The following is a 21749-nucleotide window of genomic DNA, read 5'->3' as shown; positions in this document are numbered from 1 at the left end:
ACCTTGGTGAAATGGAAGGTTATAGGTCAATTGTTTTCGACGAATATATTATCATTGACGAAAAGGCTTCCAAATTACGTTTCATTTATCAGAATGAGTTTGGGAACGCCATTTACATTAACGTTAATATTATACCGGCTTTCCGAGTGTATGAAACTCCTGGGCTACGTGAAAACGATGATGTTTGCCAATCTCCTTTCGTTTCGTCGGAAGTAGCTAGAACCGGAAGTGTTTTGATTGTATCTGGGCTCGTATGGTTCTCGCAGTCGGAAGTGACGTTTATGAAAAATGTACTAAGCAGACGACACTTGAAAGTTTACCGTATAGTAAAACATTTGATTGGAGGAAGAAAATATACGGACGCAATTTACGAAAAACTCGTAGAAACAGGTTTATGGCGATACAATACAGGTATTATGTCCTCGTATATGGTCAAGGTAGGGATGATTAACCACCATTATGTATGCAAACATGATCCGAATAGTTTAAGTCTCACGCCGTGTGTTATTGATATTCTGACATTTCTCAAGGATATTAAATCCAGCAAGAATATTCAGCTTCTAACCGACGTAGTTCACACACCAAACTTCTTCCGGTCGGAAGTTAGGTACAACAGGCTTCGAGATATGTTAGACATGTTTCATACATTACAAAGATCACGTAAACCATACAAGAACGAGTCATGTACCATTGTCCCAATCAATAAAGAGTTGTTGGATTGCTTCGGGACACGTGTGTTTCGGCGAGCATTGCCGGAAACATCGAACAATCTCACCGGAAGGAAAGAAAAACCAAACGCTTTGGTCGTTTATTGTCCGGCAGTGATAAATTATCTGCTGATCATTGCGTTAGTGCTTTATGTGCTTGTAAGTTTTCACATACTCACTGGATACTTCGGTGAACCTTATCCCTAGAACAGTTGAGCAAGGGAAGATAACTCCAGATGTAAGAAAAATATATATCAACCATTGGTTAGTCTCGCTTTAGTATAAAACAAGTTTTCGAGAACCATGTCGCAGTGAGGTTTATAAAAAAATGAATCATCAAATGAATCACTGAATGCACTTTTCTAACAGTACAATTGTTAATCAAAAGTGTCAATTTTCTTTTTTTTTAACAGTTTAAAGTAATAGAAATAAATATATATAAAACATACTATCTGTGCTTTATCATCTCAGATGTTATGATTTTATATTATAAAATAACCAGAAGGAGGTATCGCAAATCCCGACGGACGGACGAACGGTCTGTGAGAATACGATACCCATTTAGAGCGTGGACGGGGGTGTTATGATGGCAAAAACACCGAAGCTTTACAGGTGAAGGAACACTAAGGTGTCTTCTTTAGGCAGAGTGAGTATGATTAGACCCACCGACCTTCAGTATCCTAGTTAGATAGTCTTTCAGATACTAAAATCAAAAGTCCCTGGCAGGATTCGAACCCACAGGGCTGAGGTGTAGGTCATTCGAAGTTAGCCAATAAACCTTTCGGCCAAGTTTCGTTTAGATAAAAAGTGGTGTTAAGACGAAACAGTCGCAACAATTAACAGATCTTTGTACCAGAATATAGAAAAAGCAAGGTTCCGAGAACCGCCAAGCACTGAATAATTATTCACATCCGACAAGTGATAATTTTTTACAGAAGACATATAGTATACAAAAAATGTCAGTACAGTAAAACCTATGTAAAAGATCAACTCAGAATAAAGATTACCCTGTAAACAAAGACCACTCTTTGATCACCTTCAAATGACAGAAATTGAATAATGTAACCTCCAAATAAAGACCACTTGCCTATGAAGACCATGTTTTTGTCTTTACCTTGAGAGATCTTTGTTCACAGATTTCACTGTATATCTATAATGTGTCATACTAACATGTATATTAATCATAAACTATCATCTCTGACGATATTCAATGTACAAAATATAAAAAACAAACCCTCAGCTGTTCGAATAATTATTGAAAATGTCAGAATAAATTCACAACTGAGCGTATCTTAATTAAGTGTCCAGATGATACATATTTTACCACGACAATTTTCATTTCGTGGCGTGAATTATTCGTTATCACATATTACGTTTTACGATTCAATAAATAGTTAAGGGTATTTAAGAGGAAAAATGGATACAAAATTCGTAATGTTGGTCCTAATAATTGGAATTTTGACAGTGTCTTCTGTTTACAATATCGGTGTTGGTAAGTTTTTTGTTTTCTTTCTTTTTAATTAAAGGCACATTATGCCATATTTTTGTAATTCTTTAGGAACGTCAAACTTGTGTTAAAAATATAAATGTTTAGTATTGCATTTGGAGCAGATAATTATGTTTTAAAACCTAAAGAAAGAAAATTTGCGCTGAATTTTCAGTAATTACGAAAATGTAGTGAAATGAAAACAAAATAGTATTTTGACTGCCATATAAAATACTTATTCACTATGACCATACCGATTGCCAACAGAACTAAAAAGTAAAAAAAAGTTCATCTATGTTAAAAAAATAGTATTTTTAGAGACTGTATCAAGATACCAAAAATGAAAAAAAGTTTTTGAGAAATTAAATGATAGCATTTCTGGGGCATAATGGGCCTTTAAATTAATGATGATATATGGGTAGCCGTGGCACATTTATGATCTAGGTTAATGTGAGTAGTTTCCAAAGCACGCAGACTACAACGCAATGGTTAAATTCCGAACAGAACAAAAGTTTTGCCCTTAAAGGCACATTATGTATCAGAAACAAATAAATATTTACTTCTTTAGAAAGGGGTAAAATGGAGTTTTATAATGTTTAATTGGTGGTTTCAGAGAATTGTAACATGTTTGTAACTTGAAAACGTAGCGATAAATGTGAAATAATTTGTTATAAAAGTAACAAATTGTAAATAAAGTAGTATTTTGACTTCTAATTTGTAATTGGTTTAAAAGATTCTAGTGGCACGTGCTTTTTTAAAAAGAGCCATAACTCTGAAAAAAAGGAGATATTGAAAGGCGCGCAATTTTATTTCCGGTAAGTTGGCACATAAAAGTTCATTAAAATTTTGATTTTTGTATTATACGTAAATTTGTATTGTTATAAGTGGGCATTCAATTGAAAGATTAAGTTGAAATCATTTACTTTTAAATATACAATGTTGTGTAACAGGGTACATTACGTTAAGTAAGTAACTAATGTAATGACTTTGTGGTGCCGTTATATGTCGTATCGGCGCTTAAGGTCGCACTTACCGCTAAATTCCGCGCTATTGTCGCTAAATATCGCGATATTGCAGCTAAACGTCGCAGCCGCCGCTAAATGTTTAAACTTTTTTGACGTTAAATGTCGCAATAAAGGCCATTTTCCCTTTCCGTAAAATGTCACAATACTAACGGTAAATGTCGCAATAACTAAATTCATGTTAAATAACTGGTATTATGTCAATATTAACGTTCTGTAAGTTACTAGGGACTAGCTATCCATCAGATAAGAAAGGATTTGTTGTAATGTACAAAATACATTCAAATTGCCTGATAGTTTCTTAAGATGAATCTGGAGATGTACTATAGCCCAAGATCTAGATTCATATCACATACACGACTAGATATATCATTCTTCAGCTTTAATTTCTGTTTTAAATGTCTGCTTTCATGTCTATGTTTACAGTAGATCAACCGTCAATCTGAAGTCATTTTCGAATTTTCTGAGGGTCATGTCTTTGTTTTGACAGAGTTATTGGATTTTTTCTGGAATTTATAAATCTTCAATTTTAATTTTGAATGCGACATGAAACGGTAGTGTTGCCACATTTCACGACAAGGACACCGTGCCCATTGCGACATTTAACAGAAGATTTTGAGACATTTAGCGGCGATGGTGCGACATTTAGCGGCATGTGCGACATTTAGCGGCATGTGCGACATTTAGCGGCGTTGTGAAATATATAACGGGGCCATAGACTTCATGACAACACCCTGTAATGCGCATTATGAATAAATGTATGCATATAAGTATTTACAAAAAAAAATGTAAACATAAGACATGTATGTAAATTTTAAGTAATGTTATATCTTATAATTCTAAATATAGAGGCGGCCAAAAAAGAAAAAGCGAGCACTACAGCAGCGTACACGTGTGTCCCCGAAGATCCGGGTTGTGACAACCTGATTCCGTCTGTGAAAAGAAACCTTTGTGGCGGTTGTGAAAGTAGCTTCATATGCTGTTATCAGTGAGGCAAAACGATGATACGGTACAGATTTATATGAATACTTTGATACTATATCATAAGAAATCATCGAGTCGCTCTGAATATTAGTTTCGTTTACTTAAATATTTCTCACGTAAATCAAAAAGTAAGCTCAAGGTGTAACGTTTGTTTGTTTGTTTGCTTGCTTGCTTGATTGATTGGTTGATTGATTGATTGATTTACCGATTTGAACACAATGGGTCTTAGCCCGGCCGTCGGTCCACCAAACCGGTTTTCCTGGAAAACTAACTAGTGGTCACTTATTTCTCTGCAAATGACTGGCGACTAATCCCATATGATTTGTCACCATGCAGCGGACCATTAGACTCAATATACGGCTCAATGGTTACGGATTAAGCCTCGCCAGAGGATTGAACCCGCAACCTCATGATTACAATATTGAGCCGGCGGACTTCAGATGAACAGTAATAACATGTATTATCTTGCTAATCTGTTTTGTATTTTGCATCGTATCCAGTTTAATCTGACTAGGAATGCTAGTTTCAATGACGGCGCATGCGTCGTATATGCTGCTATAATTAGTCACTTGCATAAGTTTGAAAATATCAAAAACATCACTAGCAACATATGACAGAAAAAGAACATATGAATGATTATTTATGTTAATAAAATTACATATGATTTTGTGTAACAGAAGATGGTTATAAATATGCCATGTCCGTTGAACAAGTAATGGTTCTGTTGAGACGTCTTAGGGCAAGATTTGTTTTCATAAATATTCGAACCTGGTTTATTTCAGTCAATCATGTTTTCGCGAGCAGTCATTCAGTACGCTGTCGTATTGGAGACATCATTAACATTTTAAAAGTGTTTTATTTCCTTTTTTCACAAATAAGATGACAATTTAGTTGTTTAGGATAAGGGTCAATTTGGGACAATTTGATACTTTTGATATACTGTCAAATTAGAATTTTCTAAAAGTATCCGAAAATTCGAACTATTTACTGTGATACTTTATTGTGGAGCAGCATGCCTCCAGAGTCATGTTTATTTTATGAAAAAAAATTAATGTATTCAAAAGTAAAAGATATTGCTAATTGAATAAAGAAAGTAATTTGCACATTGCACATTGCAAAATATAATAAATTTAACAAAAATAGGTCAGAATGTGCAAATATATATCTTATTGCGTTAGTAAGGCAGGAGAACTACGGCGACAAATACTGCATAAAACAGTCATGTAATCTTGAATTGTGAATATTTTTATAATATCTAGAAATCTTAGAACATTTTTCTCAAGGTTGATTTTCTTAAAATAGTTTGGCTTCTCTTGATGCATGCAGATTTATTTTAGCCTGCATAGACCGATGCAACTAGATTAGCCCCAGACCAGAGCACAAGGTTGTTTGTCAATCATTCTTCTTTTGATTTCGAAATAAATGGATAGAATTAAAATGTACAGCAGCCGACATTTCAGCAGATGGCAATTTCCACAGCATATAAAGGTTAATGGCATGAGCTTTCTCTTTAATGACTCATTTTAACACTTAACCTTTACTCTGCTGGAGGCGGAAGTTACATCCGTGCTGTCTGACCAGGCTCTATACTGCTGGCCAACTTCAATTTCTCACCTTGTAATACCTAAAATTGAAAATGGACTGTTCCAAAATGGAAATTGGAAAAGTTCATTTTAGAAATTCAGCAGGTTAAGGGTTAACGTATTTTTTAAGGTATAAACGAAATTACAAACCAAGTCTAAAGCTGTATGCCTCTAGATGAGCCAAACTATTTCAAGAAAACTTTCATTGAGAAAGTATTTTTTGATTTTAAGAAATGTTAAATAAATTACAATCAAAGAAATAATTTACATTTTATATGCAATTAATGACTTATTTGCAGTATTTAACGCCATATTTCTACTACGTGACTAACGCAGTAAGGGCTATTTTGCATATTCTTACCTATTTTGGGGAAATGTCTGAGATCTTGAGTGCCGTTTGCATTGTGGTAATTCCTTTCTTTGTTCAATTAGCAATAATTTACTTTTAAATACGTTTTCATGGAAATTAGCATGAATCTGGAGGCGTGATGCTTTAAGAAATCTTACTGTAACGTGATGAAACAAGTATATATTGCAAAGTATTGTAAAAATACATAACTTAATTATCTAGTTAGGTTTGAAAATTTTGTTTTCTATTTTCAGATCCTTTTTCAGCTGTCTAGACGCATCAACTTCTACTATAAAAAAGCAACAATGTTCCGAATTTGAAATTCTAATTTAATTGATGATGATCTAAGGAATTTATTAAAAACATTTGAATAAGCACTTGCCTTGTGGTTATTATTTCTATGGCAGGGCAGAAGGCAGGGCAGAGTAGTGTAGAGTAAAGTAAAGTACAGTAAAGTTAAGTAAAGTAAAGTAAAGTGAAGAAAAATTAAATAAAAAAAGTTAAGATAAGTAAAGAAAAGTAAAGTAAATTGAAGTTAAGTAAATTTAAGTAAAGTAAATTTGAATAAAGTAAAGTAAGTCAGTAAGTAAATTAATTAATGACTTCTTAATTGGGATTTTTCGAAAATTAGAATGATAAAACTTTATATTTGCGATAAAATGTTTCAAAAAAATATATTAAAACAACAATATTAACAGCATGTCTACAACTTCAAAAAAGTAGTCCATATATTTTTTCAGCAAAAAAATAGATATTTCGAATTTAGATTAAATACCCAGTAAAACAGGCACTTTCGAACAATTAAAGAAATAAAAAAAATGATAAAACATATAAATATTTATTTATATACTTGTACTAAAATATCAAAAAACAGATATATAATTGTTGGTCTTTTATTTCTCATTGCAAATGTAAAATGAAAACACTGTTGTTTTTTTAATTATTCACCATACGAGACCAGGGATTAAGAAATACGATTGCCGTGTTTTGATTTTGGAACATCCCATTTTTCAAAAAAAAATCTAAAGCAGTTACAGCACATTAATAATGGCCATACTGAACTGATATTGCTATTTAATTGATAGCATCTTTTCAAGCAGGAATCTCGCAAACAATATTTGACAAAGGGACACAACTCATGAAAGAATTTGAAACATAAGATTCTTCTTGTGAGTGTCCGTAGAAGTCATAAATGTCATTTTTGGACTGGCATCGGGTTCCTGAAGGTCTGCATAGGGAAGAAATATGCAATTACAGTCCAAGATAAAGCACAATGTAATTGTTAAAAAACAACTTTGATTATCAATCTCATTCGGTGCAAGCAATGTGTTTGCCACTTCAAAATTTCGAACTTAGAGCTGGCTAGCTCGATTTTCGGCACAGTACTCTCTGTGATATATAAATCTTTACGCCAAAGTCGTCTGCCTCACACAAAATATATATCATGAAGTTCATCAATGGATAAAGTAAACGTCAAGTACGACGATGATACGGGGTCCCATTACCATCACCTCACCATACACTATTTGTTACCAATGTATGAATAAGTATCTAAATATATAAATGATAAAATCAAAAGGAATACTGTAGAAAAATAAGGGTACATAACTACTGCAATGACTACACTGTTAAACATATTGGTAAAACCCTGTCATACGCATTCATTGTTAGCATATCATTATGAATAAATGTATGTATATAATTATACGTAAAATACTTTTTGTAGTCATTATATATAAATTATAAAAGTTATGTTTTACTATTAAGATACTACTTTTAATTCTAAAAATAGGAGCTTATACGTGTGTCCTCGAAGATACGGGTTGTAACAACTTGGTGTCGTCTGTAAAGAGAAGCCTTTGTGGCGGTTGTCAATATAACTACATATGTTGTAATCAGTGATACGGTAACATTTTAAATGAATACTTAAATACTTTAATAGTAAGAACTCATCGAATATTATTCTCGAATACTTCATTAATCTATTTTCTCGAGTAACTCAAGATGTACTGTTTGTTTGATTTATTTATTTATTTGAATGATTGATTGATTGGTTGGCTGGTTGATTGATTGATTGATTAATTGGTTGGTTGTGTGATTAATTGATTGATTTCTATGCCGATTTCAACACAATGTGCTATAACTCGGCTCTCGATCCGCTAAACCAGTTTTCCTGAGGACTGACTAGTGAATACCTTATTCTTCGAAAGACTGGTGGTGACACTTAAACTTCTTAAATTATCGGGTACATCTTCACGAATTCACGATTTCAGCTTCATAAATTCACGATTCAACATACATAATTCACGAATTTACCATTTCAATATCATGAATTTAAGAGTTCAATTAACTTCATGAATTCACGATTTCAACTTCGTGATGATGAAATATAGAATTCATGAAGTTGAATTCTTGAATTCGATATGTTGAAGTTAAAATTGTGAATTTACGAAGATGAAAATGGGAATTCATGAAGTTGAAAATCCTCCCCGGTCTTTCGTATATTTCTCTACAAAAGACTGGCTTCTATTCCCATGTGATTTGTAACTATACAGCGACAAGAAGACTCAATATCCGGGTCAGTCTTAGCCTCGTCAGAGGATCGAACCCATAGCCTCAAGATTACAATATTGAGCTGGCAGACCCAAGATGAACAGTTATTACCTGCCGTATTATACATGTTATAGATAGTGTTATATTTTGTATCATGTCCTGATTAATCTCGTGTATTTTGACTAGCTAGAAATATGGTGACAAATGCTGAAAATCAGTCATTAATTGCATGTAACAATTAAATTACTTCTTGAATTGCGAATATTTGTACATTTATTATTATTATTATATTTTATCAAGCTTAATTTTCTGGAAATAATTTGGTTCATCTAGAGGATGCAGCTTTAAGAAATTTTACTGACACGTGACTAATCAAATATGCATTGCAAAGTATTGCAGAAATACATGATTAACTATATTATCTACTTACTTCTAAAAAATACTTTATATTTTCAGATCCTTTTTCAACTGACTAGACGCATCAACTTTAACTAAAAAAAAGCAACAATGTTCCGAATTTGAAATTTAATTTATGTGATGCTATAAGGAATTTAATAAAACATTTAAATTAGCCGTTGCCTTGTGGTTATTATTTCTATGGCAGGGCATGGTAGGGCAGGGCAGGGCAAAGTAGAGTAGAGTAGAGTAGAGTAAAGAAAAGTAAAGTTAAGTAAAGTTAAGTATAGTAAAGAAAAGTTAAGTTTAGTAAACAAAAGAAAACTAATGTAAATTTAAGTTAAGTAAAGTTTAGTAAAGTTAAGCAAAGGTATGGTAAAGTAAATCAGTAAGTAAATTAATAAATGGCTTCTTAATTAATCGGGAATTTTCGAAAATTGGAATGGTAAAAAAGTTAGCAGTGAACAGTGAGCTAAGCAAAAAGGCATTTCAATTTATATAGGGAAGTCAATGATCTGCTGTAATGTTCAGCTGTTTTGTGCATCTAGCAGGGCATTCCTAAATATAGTGTAAAAATGCTCTGCTGCAATACTCAGCTGTCTCTGGAATGCTAAGCTGGCTAGGCAATCTAGCAGGGCATTACTAAATATTGTGAAAAAAATGCTCTGCTGGAATGCTAAGCTGGCTAGGCAATCTAGCAGGGTGTTACTAAATATAGGGTTAAAATGCTCTGCTGGAATGCTAAGCTGGCTAGGCAATCTAGCAGGGCATTACTTAATATAGTGAAAAAATGCTCTGGTGGAATGCTAAGCTGGCTAGGCAATCTAGCAGGGCATTACTTAATATAGTGAAAAAATGCTCTGGTGGAATGCTAAGCTGGCTAGGCAATCTAGCAGGGCATTTAAAAATATAGTGTAAAAATGCTCTTCTGGAATGCTAAGCTGGCTAGGCAACCTTGCAGAACATTCTGAAAAATAGTGTGAAAAGGCTGTGTTGGATAAGCAATCTTGCGGTGCATTCTGAATTATAGTATTAATAAGCTCTGCTGGAATGCTCAGTTCCAGGATTTATTGTTGCCAACGTTTTATTGACATTTTCGACTCTTGGCACTTCTGAGGCACATGCAGACTTTCAGGAATTTTTGGTGCCAAAAGAAATAATGATATTTTTTACTTTTAAGGACCTTAAAGAGACTATTTCATTGTCCTGCGACTTTTGATGGACACTCGCAGACTTTCAGGAATTTTGGTGCCAATGCTGATATTGACAATTTAGACTTCTAGGGACCCTCAAGAGTCCATATTGTTTGTCTGCGACTGATTTTCGGACACTCGCAGACTTTCAGGATTGGTTGGTGCGAATGGAAATAATTATATTTTTGACTTCAAGGGAACCGCCAGAGTACATTTCTTGGGTCTGCGACTGATTCTTCGAGACTCGCAGGCTTTCAGGATGTTTAGTGCCAGTGCAGATCATGACATTTTTTGTTTAAAAGGACCCCTTAGTCATAAGCAGAGCATCTTTACTCTAAAATGTCTTTATCTGCCTTGACATCGAAAATTCCTGAAAGTCTGTGAGTGTTCCAGGAACATTCGCAGACCAACGAAATGGACTCTGGATGGTCCTAAAAATTCACAAATGTCATTATCTGCATTAACATAAAAAATTCCTGAAAGTCTGCGATCGTCCCAGAATCAGTCGGATAGTAAAATAAATAGACACTTAAGGGTCCCGTAGAAGTCAAAATTGTCATTATCTCCACTGGCACCGAAAATTTCTGAAAGTCTGCGAGTGTTCCAGAAACATTCGCAGACCAACGAAATGGACTCTGGATGGTCCTAAAAATTCACAAATGTCATTATCTGCATTAACACCAAAAATTCCTGAAAGTCTGCGATCGTCCCAGAATCAGTCGGAGACCAAAGAAATAGACATTTGAGGGTCCCGTAGAAGTCAAAAATGTCATTATCTGCATTGGCACTAAATATTTCAGAAAGTCTACGAGTGCCAAATAATCAGTTGAAGACCAACAAAATTTATACTTTATTTAAAAATGCCCTGCTAGTTTGCCTAGACAGCTCAGCATTCCGGCAGAACATTTTTACACTATATTTAGGAATGCCCTGCTAGATTGCTTAGCCAGATGAGCATACCAGCGGAGCATTTTTCGCACTATATTTTGAAACGCTCCGCTAGATTGCTTAGCCAGCCGAGCTTACCAGCAGAGTATTTTTACACTATATTTAGGAATGCCCTGCTGGATTGCCTAGCCAGATGAGCATTTTTAACACTATATTTAGGAATGCCCTTCTAGATTGCCTAGCCAGATGAGCATACCAGCAGATCATATTTACACTATATTTTGGAATGCTCTGCTTGATTGCTTAGCCAGAATGAAAATGTAAAATGAAAACACTAAATTTATTGAATTTTCACCATGCGAGACCAGGATTGCCGTGTTTTTAAATTTGGAACCTCCTATCAGAGCTGCGCCTTAGTTCCATGCTTATCAAATATCCACTTTTAAAGCAGTACTTACGCAGCTATATTAATGCTTATTTTCATGAAAATTTTGAAACTGAAATTAAATGTATAATATTGTAAAGTAAATTGAAGAAAGCAATTAACACATTATCAAACACACTAACAACGCTCATTAATTACAAAAAGAGGTCAAAATATGCAAAATATGAGCCGTGTCATGACAAAACCAACATAATGGGTTTGCGACCAGCATGGATCCAGACCAGCCTGCGCATCCGCGCAGTCTGATCAGGATCCATGCTGTTCGCTATCAGTTTTATCTACTTGTAATAGGGTTTGTAAGCGAACAGAATGGATCCTGATCAGACTGCGCGGAGGCGCAGGCTGGTCTGGATCCATGCTGGTCGCAAACGCATTACGTTGGTTTTGTCATGACGTGGCTCATATGTCCTTACTAAGTTAGTAACGCAGTAGAAATATAATATCACATAATGAAAAATTCACCATTAATCGTTCATAACATGTAAATTATTACTTGAATCTTGAATCTTTCTACGTTTCCTAAAATTAAGTACATTTTTCATAAGTTTGATTTATTAAAATTTTTCGCTCATCTAGAGGGATCCTGCTTTAAAAAAAGAAATTGAACATCGATTTCTGAGCGACATCTGGATTACATGCAAGTACGATGTTGACATTTTACAATATGTAAAATATCGATCTTATAACCAGTACTGAGGTTTATTCAAGCTATTGATTTTCGCTCGTTTATAATGTAGCTCTAATATCGATTTCGTAAATGACTTCAGATTCAATGTTTAATGAAATAGATAAATACAGAATCCCTAAAGAAAGCCCAACACGGCAAAATTGAAAATGTTGCAGGCTCGGTTTGATTGAGCCTGTTCATGGACGGTACTGGAAAGTGCAAGTTACCGTCCACGCCCCCTAGCACCGGCTTAAGCAGAATTCAACATTTAAACATGAAATAGTAAAATTTTGAATTTAGAAACATCCGCAGATGTGTTCATACGGCGGTTATCATGGAACCTTCAATGTGACACTTCCGTGCCATTCCATCGCATTTCGACCTCAGAACAGGCTCTGAGATCAGTGCTGGCTCGATTTTCGACCGTTTTAACAATATTGTATAACGATTGTAGAGCAGGCTTTGAGATCAGTGCTGGCTCGATTTTCGATCGTTTTAACAATATTGTATAACGATTGTAGAGCAGGCTCTGAGATCAGTGCTGGCTCGAGTTTTGATCGTTTTAACAATATTGTATAACGATTTCAGAGCAGGCTTTGAGATTAGTGCTGGCTCGAGATTCGATCGTTTTAACAATATTGTATAACGATTGTAGAGCAGGCTCTGAGATTAGTGCTGGCTCGATTTTCGACCGTTTTAACAACATTGTATAACGATCGTAGAGCAGGCTCTGAAATAAGTGCTGGCTTGATTTTCGACCGTTTTAACAATATTGTATAACCACCGTAGAGCAGGCTCTGAAATAAGTACTGGATCGATTTTCGACCGTTTTAACAATATTGTATAACGATTGTAGAGCAGGCTCTGAGATTAGTGCTGGCTCGATTTTCGACCGTTTTAACAATATTGTATAACGATCGTAGAGCTGGCTTTGAGATTAGTGCTGGCTCGAGTTTCGATCGTTTTAACAATATTGTATAACGATTGTAGAGCAGGCTCTGAGATTAGTGCTGGCTCGAATTTCGATCGTTATAACAATATTGTATAACGATTGCAGATCAGGCTTTGAGATTAGTGCTGGCTTGAGTTTCGATCGTTTTAACAATATTGTATAACGATCACAGAGCAGGCTCTGATATAAGTGCTGGCTCGAATTTCGACCGTCTTAACAATATTGTATAACGATCGTAGAACAGGCTCTGAGCTTAGTGTTGGCTCGAGTTCTAATTGTTTATAACGATCGTAGAGCAGGCTCTGAGATTAGTGCTGGCTCGAGTTTTGATCGTTTTAACAATATTGTATAACGATCGTAGAGCAGGCTCTGAGATTAGTGCTGGCTCGAGTTTTGATCGTTTTAACAATATTGTATAACGATTGTAAAGCAGGCTCTGAAATAAGTACTGGCTTGATTTTCGACCGTTTTAACAATATTGTATAACGATCGTAGAGCAGGCTTTAAGATCAGTGCTGGCTCGATTTTCGATCGTTTTAACAAAATTGTATAACGATTGTAAAGCAGGCTCTGAAATAAGTACTGGCTTGATTTTCGATCGTTTTAACAATATTGTATAACGATCGACAGCAGGCTTTGAGATCAGTGCTGGCTCGATTTTCGACCGTTTTAACAATATTGTATAATAACCGTAGAGCAGGCTCTAAAATTAGTGCTGGCTCGAGTTTCGACCGTTTTAACAATATTGTATAACAATCGTAGAGCAGGCTTTTAGATAAGTGCTGGCTCCGTTTCCGGCCGTTTTAACAGTATTGTATAACAACCGTAGATCAGGCTCTGAGATTAGTGCTGGCTCGAGTTTCGGCCGTTTTAACAATATTGTATAACAACCGTAGATCAGGCTCTGAGATTAGTGCTGGCTCGAGTTTCGGCCGTTTTGACAATATTGTATAACAATCGTAGATCAGGCTCTGAGATTAGTGCTGGCTCGAGTTTCGGCCGTTTTAACAATATTGTATAAAAACCGTAGAGCAGGCTCTGAGATTTAAACAACCGTAGATCAGGCTCTGAGATTAGTGCTGGCTCGATTTTCGACCGTTTATGTAACATTTTTTATGATAATCGCACGATATATTCTTATTAACAAATGAATATCTCGATCACAGAACTGGTTCGAAATTTAATCAGGCTGTGAATATTTGAAATTAAAAATTGAAAAATTAGAGATAAAAAATCAGAACCAGGTCGATGTTTAATGCTAGCTTCGATCTTCGATTGCAGATCTCAAATGTTTATAAAATTACGTTATTTGTTGAGCTTCTTGTTTTACAAGATCAGATTATCAGATATACATGTAAATGATATCTGTAAATGCGATAAAAAGTTAACAAATTTCTTTAATTTCTTTGGTGTGTGTGTGTGTGTGTGTGTGTGGTTTTTTTTGTTATTGTTATTTTGTTTGTTTGTTTGTCTTTTTGGGCGTTTTTTTTTGGGGGGGGGGGGGGTGTGGTTAGATGAAATGTCAAGTCACATTGACCTTTAAACTTAACTGGTGGACGAAGACCTCACGTGCCCCTCCATGCACTATACCAGGCACGAATAGAAACACTCTCCTTCGCAAATTAGCTTGATAGCCTTTTTACATTTATACCGACAGAGGTGAAGAGTAAGACCTTAGAAGCATTCGTCAAAGTTTCATTTGGATCCAGACCTGTTCTAATGATTTACTACCTCACTGCCGCACAATATATCAAATCTAAGTGTATTTATGAATACGCAAGGTAACAAGAACTGTCCAACACTAAACTTTTATTCACTTTCCCCAAGAGTAACAAATTTACAGACGGCATATATCATAACAGATTTTTCTTAAAAAGAATAATTTAGTGAATCATGTATACATGTATACCAATCCTAACTATCAACATTTACTATCATTTTTTCTGATTAATATATGGAAAAAAACTCAGCTGTTCCAATAATTATTGAAAATGTCAAGATAAATACATGTCTGAAGTCATTTTAAACGTGTGTCCAGATGGTACATTGACAGTTTAGCAAGGAAATTTTCATTTTTTAAAGTGAATTGTACGCCTGCGGAATAATTATTTTGTATTCATAAAAGCTAGGGGATTTAAGAGATAAAATGGAAGGAAAATTCGTAATGTTGATTCTGATAATAGGAATTTTGACAGTGTCGTCTGTTTACAATTTCGGTGTTGGTAAGTTTGTTTTTAAGTGTAGTCAATGATGTATTGTGGCATTCATAATGTTTGTAGATTATGTTCGTAGCTTTTAAATATGACAAAGACGATGCAAACATTGATTCACGGAGCAGAACATAAGTTCATTAAAACGAAGTAATATTATCTTTAAACGAACTACATTTCGTAATTACGAAGCGAATTGTGTTTTTTACGAAATATTATTTCGTTTTTACGAAATAGAAAAGTGTGAGGATTAAACTTTAGGGGCACCCAAGGATTTATGGTAATATAAATCCGTGGGGCACCGTACCTTCAAAAACTCTATTATCGAAGCAATTCTATTACCGACGACGTATTCTCAACAGAACGTCCATACGGTGAAGTTAAAAAGATATGATCTAAATATTTTCACGCAAAATATGTCTGCTTCACACAAAAAATAAATCATTAAATTCAAAAATAAAAAGAGTACGTTGATAATACTGGGTTCCATTACCATCACATCACCATGCATTATTATTTGTTGGCGATGTGTATATAAATATATTAACAAAATATGCTTTATTTCGACATATAATATTGTCAAAAATATTATATTGTTAACATATGCTTTTAATTCTAATTATAGATGCATATACGTGTAAGCCAGAAGATCCAGGTTGTGCCAACCAGGCGCCATGTGTTGCGACTACTCTGTGCGGAGGTTGCAATCCGAACGATATTTGTTGCAATGAGTAAATCCTTGGAAAAGGTAGATATTTCATAGACATGTTTTGATACAAAACTGAAATTCTATAAGATATCATAACAATAATTAAATACATTTCTACGTGGGCCACATTATAAATATTGAATGAACATGATTTTACATAATGATCTTTTAATGAATTATATTACTACAAGTAATATGTTACATATTACGTTTTTAAGTTCAGTATTATCTTAAAAGAATTATATAAAAACCACAGACAGGCGTTCTTTTTTTTTTTCTGGAGGGGGGGGGGGGGGGGGGGTATTTCTCTTTAATTTCATACAAATATATCATAAATTAAGAAAATTAAAGTGGACGTGGTCATTAGCACGTATACTTTCCAAGCCAAGCCTGTGCTAAAAACGTGCTTTAGTTCTTTAGAAGTAACCGATATTCTACTGATAATATAACAAAAATCTTTTCAAACATCTTGATTGCGGACCAAACGCCGAGTACCCGTCAGTTACTATGCTGTTTGGCAGACTTTTTACAACTGTGAAATAAAAATGAAAAGCAGCGACATTTTAGCACGACAATTCACCCGGCATGCAAAGTGTTAATTAAAAAGTTATTTAAAGGGCAAACTGTTTGTATTGTATTCTATGACTGAAAGAAATCTTATATCGAAGTATTACAAAGAATTGCAAACCACATGCTCTTCCTTGTTTATGCAGGAAATCTTATATCAATTTTGCACGTGATAAATAAAGTATGTTTAAGAAATATTGCAGAAATAAATACATACTGATCTTCATTATCAAATTATTTCTAAAGATTTATTTCTATTTTCAGACCTTCTTTCAATAGACTAGTGGCATCAACTTCTTATTCAAAAAGAGTCAACGATTTGAATTTTGAAATTGATATATTTATGATGCGATAAAAGAATATATTAAACAGCTAAATATACACTTGTCTTGTGAAGCATTATTTATATAAAACATAAAAATCATTACCAGTCATCGCTTTAACAGGAATCTGTAACAGGAAACATTTAGGTCCGATTTTACTCATTTGGTTTTAACATATTTATTTAAGCTCGATTGCGAAACAAGTTCTTGCAACTTATATTAATCACTTTCGAGTCCGCTTCCCGGAACCAACCAGTACTGGTGTCATATGATGAAAAATGGTCGTTACCTGAGTAGGGCTCGAACCCATAATTTCTGGTTTGAGAGGCAGTAACCTTAACCACTAGGCCACCGCTCCCATTTTACTCATTTTTTATTTATATGACAATTGCATTATAGCAAATATCATTTTACAATTCTCAAAGCTTGTCCTAAAATTATAGTGACAATTGAAAGTATTTCTAAAATATGGAACCCTTTTGCGTGATCATTATTAAATATGAAAAAAACACTTATGTGGTCATTTTTTTCTATACTGGTCACTTTCAAGTCATTTGCTCGCTCAAGTCTTATCGAAGCAGCATGTCTTCAGATTAATCCCAATTTTTCAGTTTTTTAAGAAAATTTTGAAAATGTATTTAAAAAGTAAAGTATGTTTAAGTGAACAAAGACAGCAATTTACGAACGAAGCAAAGGTCACCTTTAGTCCACGTAATTTACAATACAAAAGTCAAAATATTCCAAAAAATGCCCTTACTGCGTTAGTCACGCAATAGAAATGGTGGCAAATACTGCAAAATCAGTCATTCATCGCATGTAACATGGAGGCATGTACTAGCTTAAAGCTCTCTATAGAATAAAAAAGTTTGTCATAAAAGATATCAGTGAAATAATATTTTATAGTATATGTTATTATCTTAAGCATAAATATAATGTACATACAAAAAGGTTGGACTAAAAGTTATACCAACATTATCTAGGGTCCTCCCCTTATAAAAGATATCAGGATTAGTAATCCAAATATTATCTGTAATCTTGTAAAACACTGATCTGAATTTTTAAAATTAAGGGGAAATAAGCAAGAAGTCTCCATGTTTAAATTCCAATTAGAGTTGTCTCTCTTCTTAGCGAGACTGAAAAAAATGTTGGAGCAGCACGCTAAATGCCATATCCCGGTATATACCGGTCAAGGCGCTTGAATGACTTTATGCTTAAATCTCGCCTTTTCATCCGTCGAAATGCACTTTAAAACCCCTAATTCATCTGTTATACGATGTAAACATCGGCGAAAAAAACAAGCGCCTGGAGGAACTGCACAAAGACTGCAGTTAGTTAAATCTATCATGCTGATTAGCACCCAATGTGGCAGTTATAAAAGTTAACATTACATGTCGTTCTTCAACACTATTAATTTTTTAAACATGATCTATGTTCAAACCATAATATGAACCAAATTCTTGAAAATTGAGAGATCCAAAGCGGGAAATAAAGAAATTGTGAACTGAAACTGCGAATTTGTTAACAGATGACATAATAGAGAGTACAGCATTACTCACACCCTGTCACCGTTTTAAATAATTTTGATTTTCATTTCAAATAATTGAATCAATGATCCTGTTGTACCATTTGTCATATTATCACGTATAAAAACTCTACTTCTATAGTTATAGTTATATATATATAGTTATATATCTATATTGTGTTCAGCGAAAAGGGAAGTGTGTGTACACATACAGAAATAGTTTTAGGGTTAACGAAATGCGCAAGATCGTTTACTGAACTTAGAAGTAATTCTGGAAAAGAGAAATGAACGACTCGCATTTCTTTGATTTTTTATTATGCAATTATTGCAACATGAAATTAAAGTAAATAAATTTACTGATTATGTTGCAATAGACTTAGTCCCTCGTCAATAAGGGTTATCAATAATAATGCGTTTACAATTTTTTCGAATGCATACTAAACTACAAATATGATCGGTAAAATGTATTTATGGAGTTTAAGACTTTTTCAGATCACTGTCAATACTTAAATATTTCCATATATATTTAAAGGTGAAATTATATCTTTTTTATAAACGTCTTGACATATAAGGAAAATATAACTAATTCTATTTACAAATCCCTTAAAGGATCTTCCTTTAGAGGAAGAGAAGGAACTGGAGTCTCTTAAATCACAAAGACACAGTCAATGGCAACAGTTTAGCTTTACTGTTAGAATAGGACGTCAGATAGCCCTTGTACCTGAGTGAAACAACTTACACCGTTCTATAAATAAACAATTCTGATTGTTATTTCACATTAAAAGATGTTAAGTCAATGGAGGGATTCAACGTGCATCGACGAGCAATTCATCCAAAATCAGCGAATTTTGTCAGTCTCATAATATTTCATTGAATAGATATACACAGAACATTTAATAAAACATAACTTGTACATTCGTAGTTTTTTTGTTTGGTTTTGTTGTTTATTTTTATATACTTCTTTGTGTTTGTTTTTTTAAATAGTTTTTTACAAACATTTTTTATTTGTTTGCGGAAGGTAGAGTATCACGATATTTTTTGTCAATTCTTTTTGTTTGCACTTAACCTGCAATCAGCCAAGTGGGCACCACAGAGCATTTTTTTCAGGATTTAGCATGTCTATTGTTAGGCAACAGTGTACACCTTTATTTTCCCTCCTGTTGTTCCAATGTAAAGTCTAAACGTTCTATCGCAAAAAGCAATGCATCGAGCGTATCTCGGTGTGTCATATCTTTCCAGTTCTTCTAATTTCACATCGTTCGAACGAAATGTATTCTTGCTTAAATCAACGTTGGATGTAACATAAACTGACTGTTCATCACATAGGTATGCAGTACCGGTCTTGTCGGTTGCGATGCCTTGCACATTAAGATATCGATACCCATATGATACTCCACATACAACTTTAAGCTTGTCTTTGAATTCTAGTATTGAAAGTTGTTTTGCCTCTTTAGAAATGTATGCCAGTGTTGTATTTGGAATTACTGAAACCTTGTTCAGATTGCTTACATTTAAGTCGACTTTCCGGTCAACAATTCCATCGAGGTCAAATATTTCAACTATCCCTGGATTAAGATATGTAACGATAAGCTTTCTCTCATTTCGAATAAAATCTATACCGTGGCATGCTCCAGTGACAGTGAGGGTTTTGTCAGGCGTAACTGCATCAGCCTTTGGTAATGCAAGTGAAAGGAACTGAATCTTTTTTTCTTTCGGAAGAGTAACAGCTAATTTGTCATCTGGTATCACTGTTATGTCATAAGGCACTGAACTTAGTAATAGTTTTGCTGTTATTTTGTCATAGTTTATGTCTATAATTTTCACAGTCTTGTTACCCTTATCAATTGCAACAAGTGATTCTGATATAACGCATAATCCGGTTACCTCACATTCCTTCGAATCATGGGTAGACATTGCATTGAGATGTCTGATAAAATGAATGGTTTTTGATTTTTTTTCGTTGAAAGAAAAGTTTCCAAAAGTATACGGTTTTGAAGTAAGCTTTGTGACTTCATTATCTGGTGTAAACGAGTATCTTTTTATTTTATTGTCCATTCTGATTTTTTCTAGATCGACGTGGTCTGCTCTTATTTTGCTTTGTGCCATTTTCATAGATATGAATGCATCCATTGTTCTATTTCTAGATATTTTAGATTGAACATAGGATTCGATAGTGTTTGCATCAAAATACATAGCTTCACATGTATTTTGATGAGACATGATTTTTCTTTTATCTTCGTCTCTAATTTCTTTCAATTCCTCGTCAAGTTCGCTTTCAATCTCGTCAATGTGTTCCCTTACATCCTGTCGAACAGATGACATCTCATGCCTAGCTATGTCATGATTCAACGTAATAGCCTTAAGGCTTGACTGGACGGAATATTGGGTTATGTTTATGTCATTCCTCAACAGTTCTGTGTTATCTTGCAGCTTTTCAAATTCCTTCTTTATATCTATTTCGGGCAAAATGTCATTGATACGCTTAACACTTTCACATTTTTCATGACTCGATCCTTTGCAAGAAGAGCAGCAAACATCTTCATGTGCTTCGCAATAATACTCTACCAGCTGCTCAGCATGGATTGGACAGATGTTGGGCTTGCACTCTTTCTTTTTCGGCATGTTTTCTTTCCCTTTAAGCACATGATGCCGTGTTATAGAGGGACGGCAATGGACTTTATAACAGTCCTTGCACAAATATTCCTCACAGTCGACACAATATCCTTCCACGGACAGATTTTGTCCATCACATTTACATGGATCACAAAACAGATCTGCAAATTTACCTTTATTATTCTTATACATATTTTTATTTTGAAGATTGAACGAATAACTGGTTGTCCTCGTTTATATCTTTACTATAATTACATCCAACTGCTTGTAATGGAGATGAATGTTTAGTTTGAGTAATTTGATAAACGATGCAATAATACTACGCTCTATAACATTTTTAATCGAACAATGTCCCTGTTTAAGATAATCGTCAAGGGAACGGCTTGTACACTCGTTAAACAGAAGTCTTTTTATCAGCTTATCAACCAAAGCATGTTATGTGAAATGTTATCTGTATTATTTAAACTTTAAGTCAATACGCATTTGTTACGTTAAGAAAAACATAAATTATTGAAAGCAGGATTTCATTATGTTATACAGTGTCCGTAATTTCACCAGAAACCGTACTACTATTTCCGGT

The 21749-nt window shown here is 34.2% G+C and overlaps 1 protein-coding gene and 2 long non-coding RNA genes across 3 annotated transcripts; 2 read left to right on the top strand and 1 right to left on the bottom strand.

Annotated features, from left to right (window-relative positions):
• Window positions 1-1997: 1997 nt before the first annotated feature.
• Window positions 1998-6508, top strand: LOC132728432 (uncharacterized). Its single transcript, XR_009625485.1, has 3 exons — window positions 1998-2199; window positions 4065-4224; window positions 6386-6508. It is a non-coding gene; the product is annotated as an uncharacterized LOC132728432 (long non-coding RNA).
• An 8753-nt stretch (window positions 6509-15261) lies between these two features.
• On the top strand, window positions 15262-17059 carry LOC132728433 (uncharacterized). The gene is made up of 3 exons (XR_009625486.1): window positions 15262-15447; window positions 16061-16183; window positions 16976-17059. It is a non-coding gene; the product is annotated as an uncharacterized LOC132728433 (long non-coding RNA).
• Window positions 17060-18743: 1684 nt separating this feature from the next.
• On the bottom strand, window positions 18744-21476 carry LOC132728431 (uncharacterized). Its single transcript, XM_060714076.1, has one exon. It carries the CDS (start codon window positions 21359-21361, stop codon window positions 19682-19684), a length of 1680 nt encoding a protein of 559 aa, XP_060570059.1. The 5' UTR covers window positions 21362-21476; the 3' UTR covers window positions 18744-19681.
• Between the last annotated feature and the right edge of the window lie 273 nt (window positions 21477-21749).

The sequence above is a fragment of the Ruditapes philippinarum genome, unplaced genomic scaffold (assembly GCF_026571515.1).
Source record: "Ruditapes philippinarum isolate M1 unplaced genomic scaffold, ASM2657151v2 ctg6980_1_1_1_1, whole genome shotgun sequence".
Lineage (NCBI taxonomy): Eukaryota > Metazoa > Mollusca > Bivalvia > Venerida > Veneridae > Ruditapes > Ruditapes philippinarum.
This window is presented reverse-complemented; position numbering and strand designations above follow the sequence as displayed.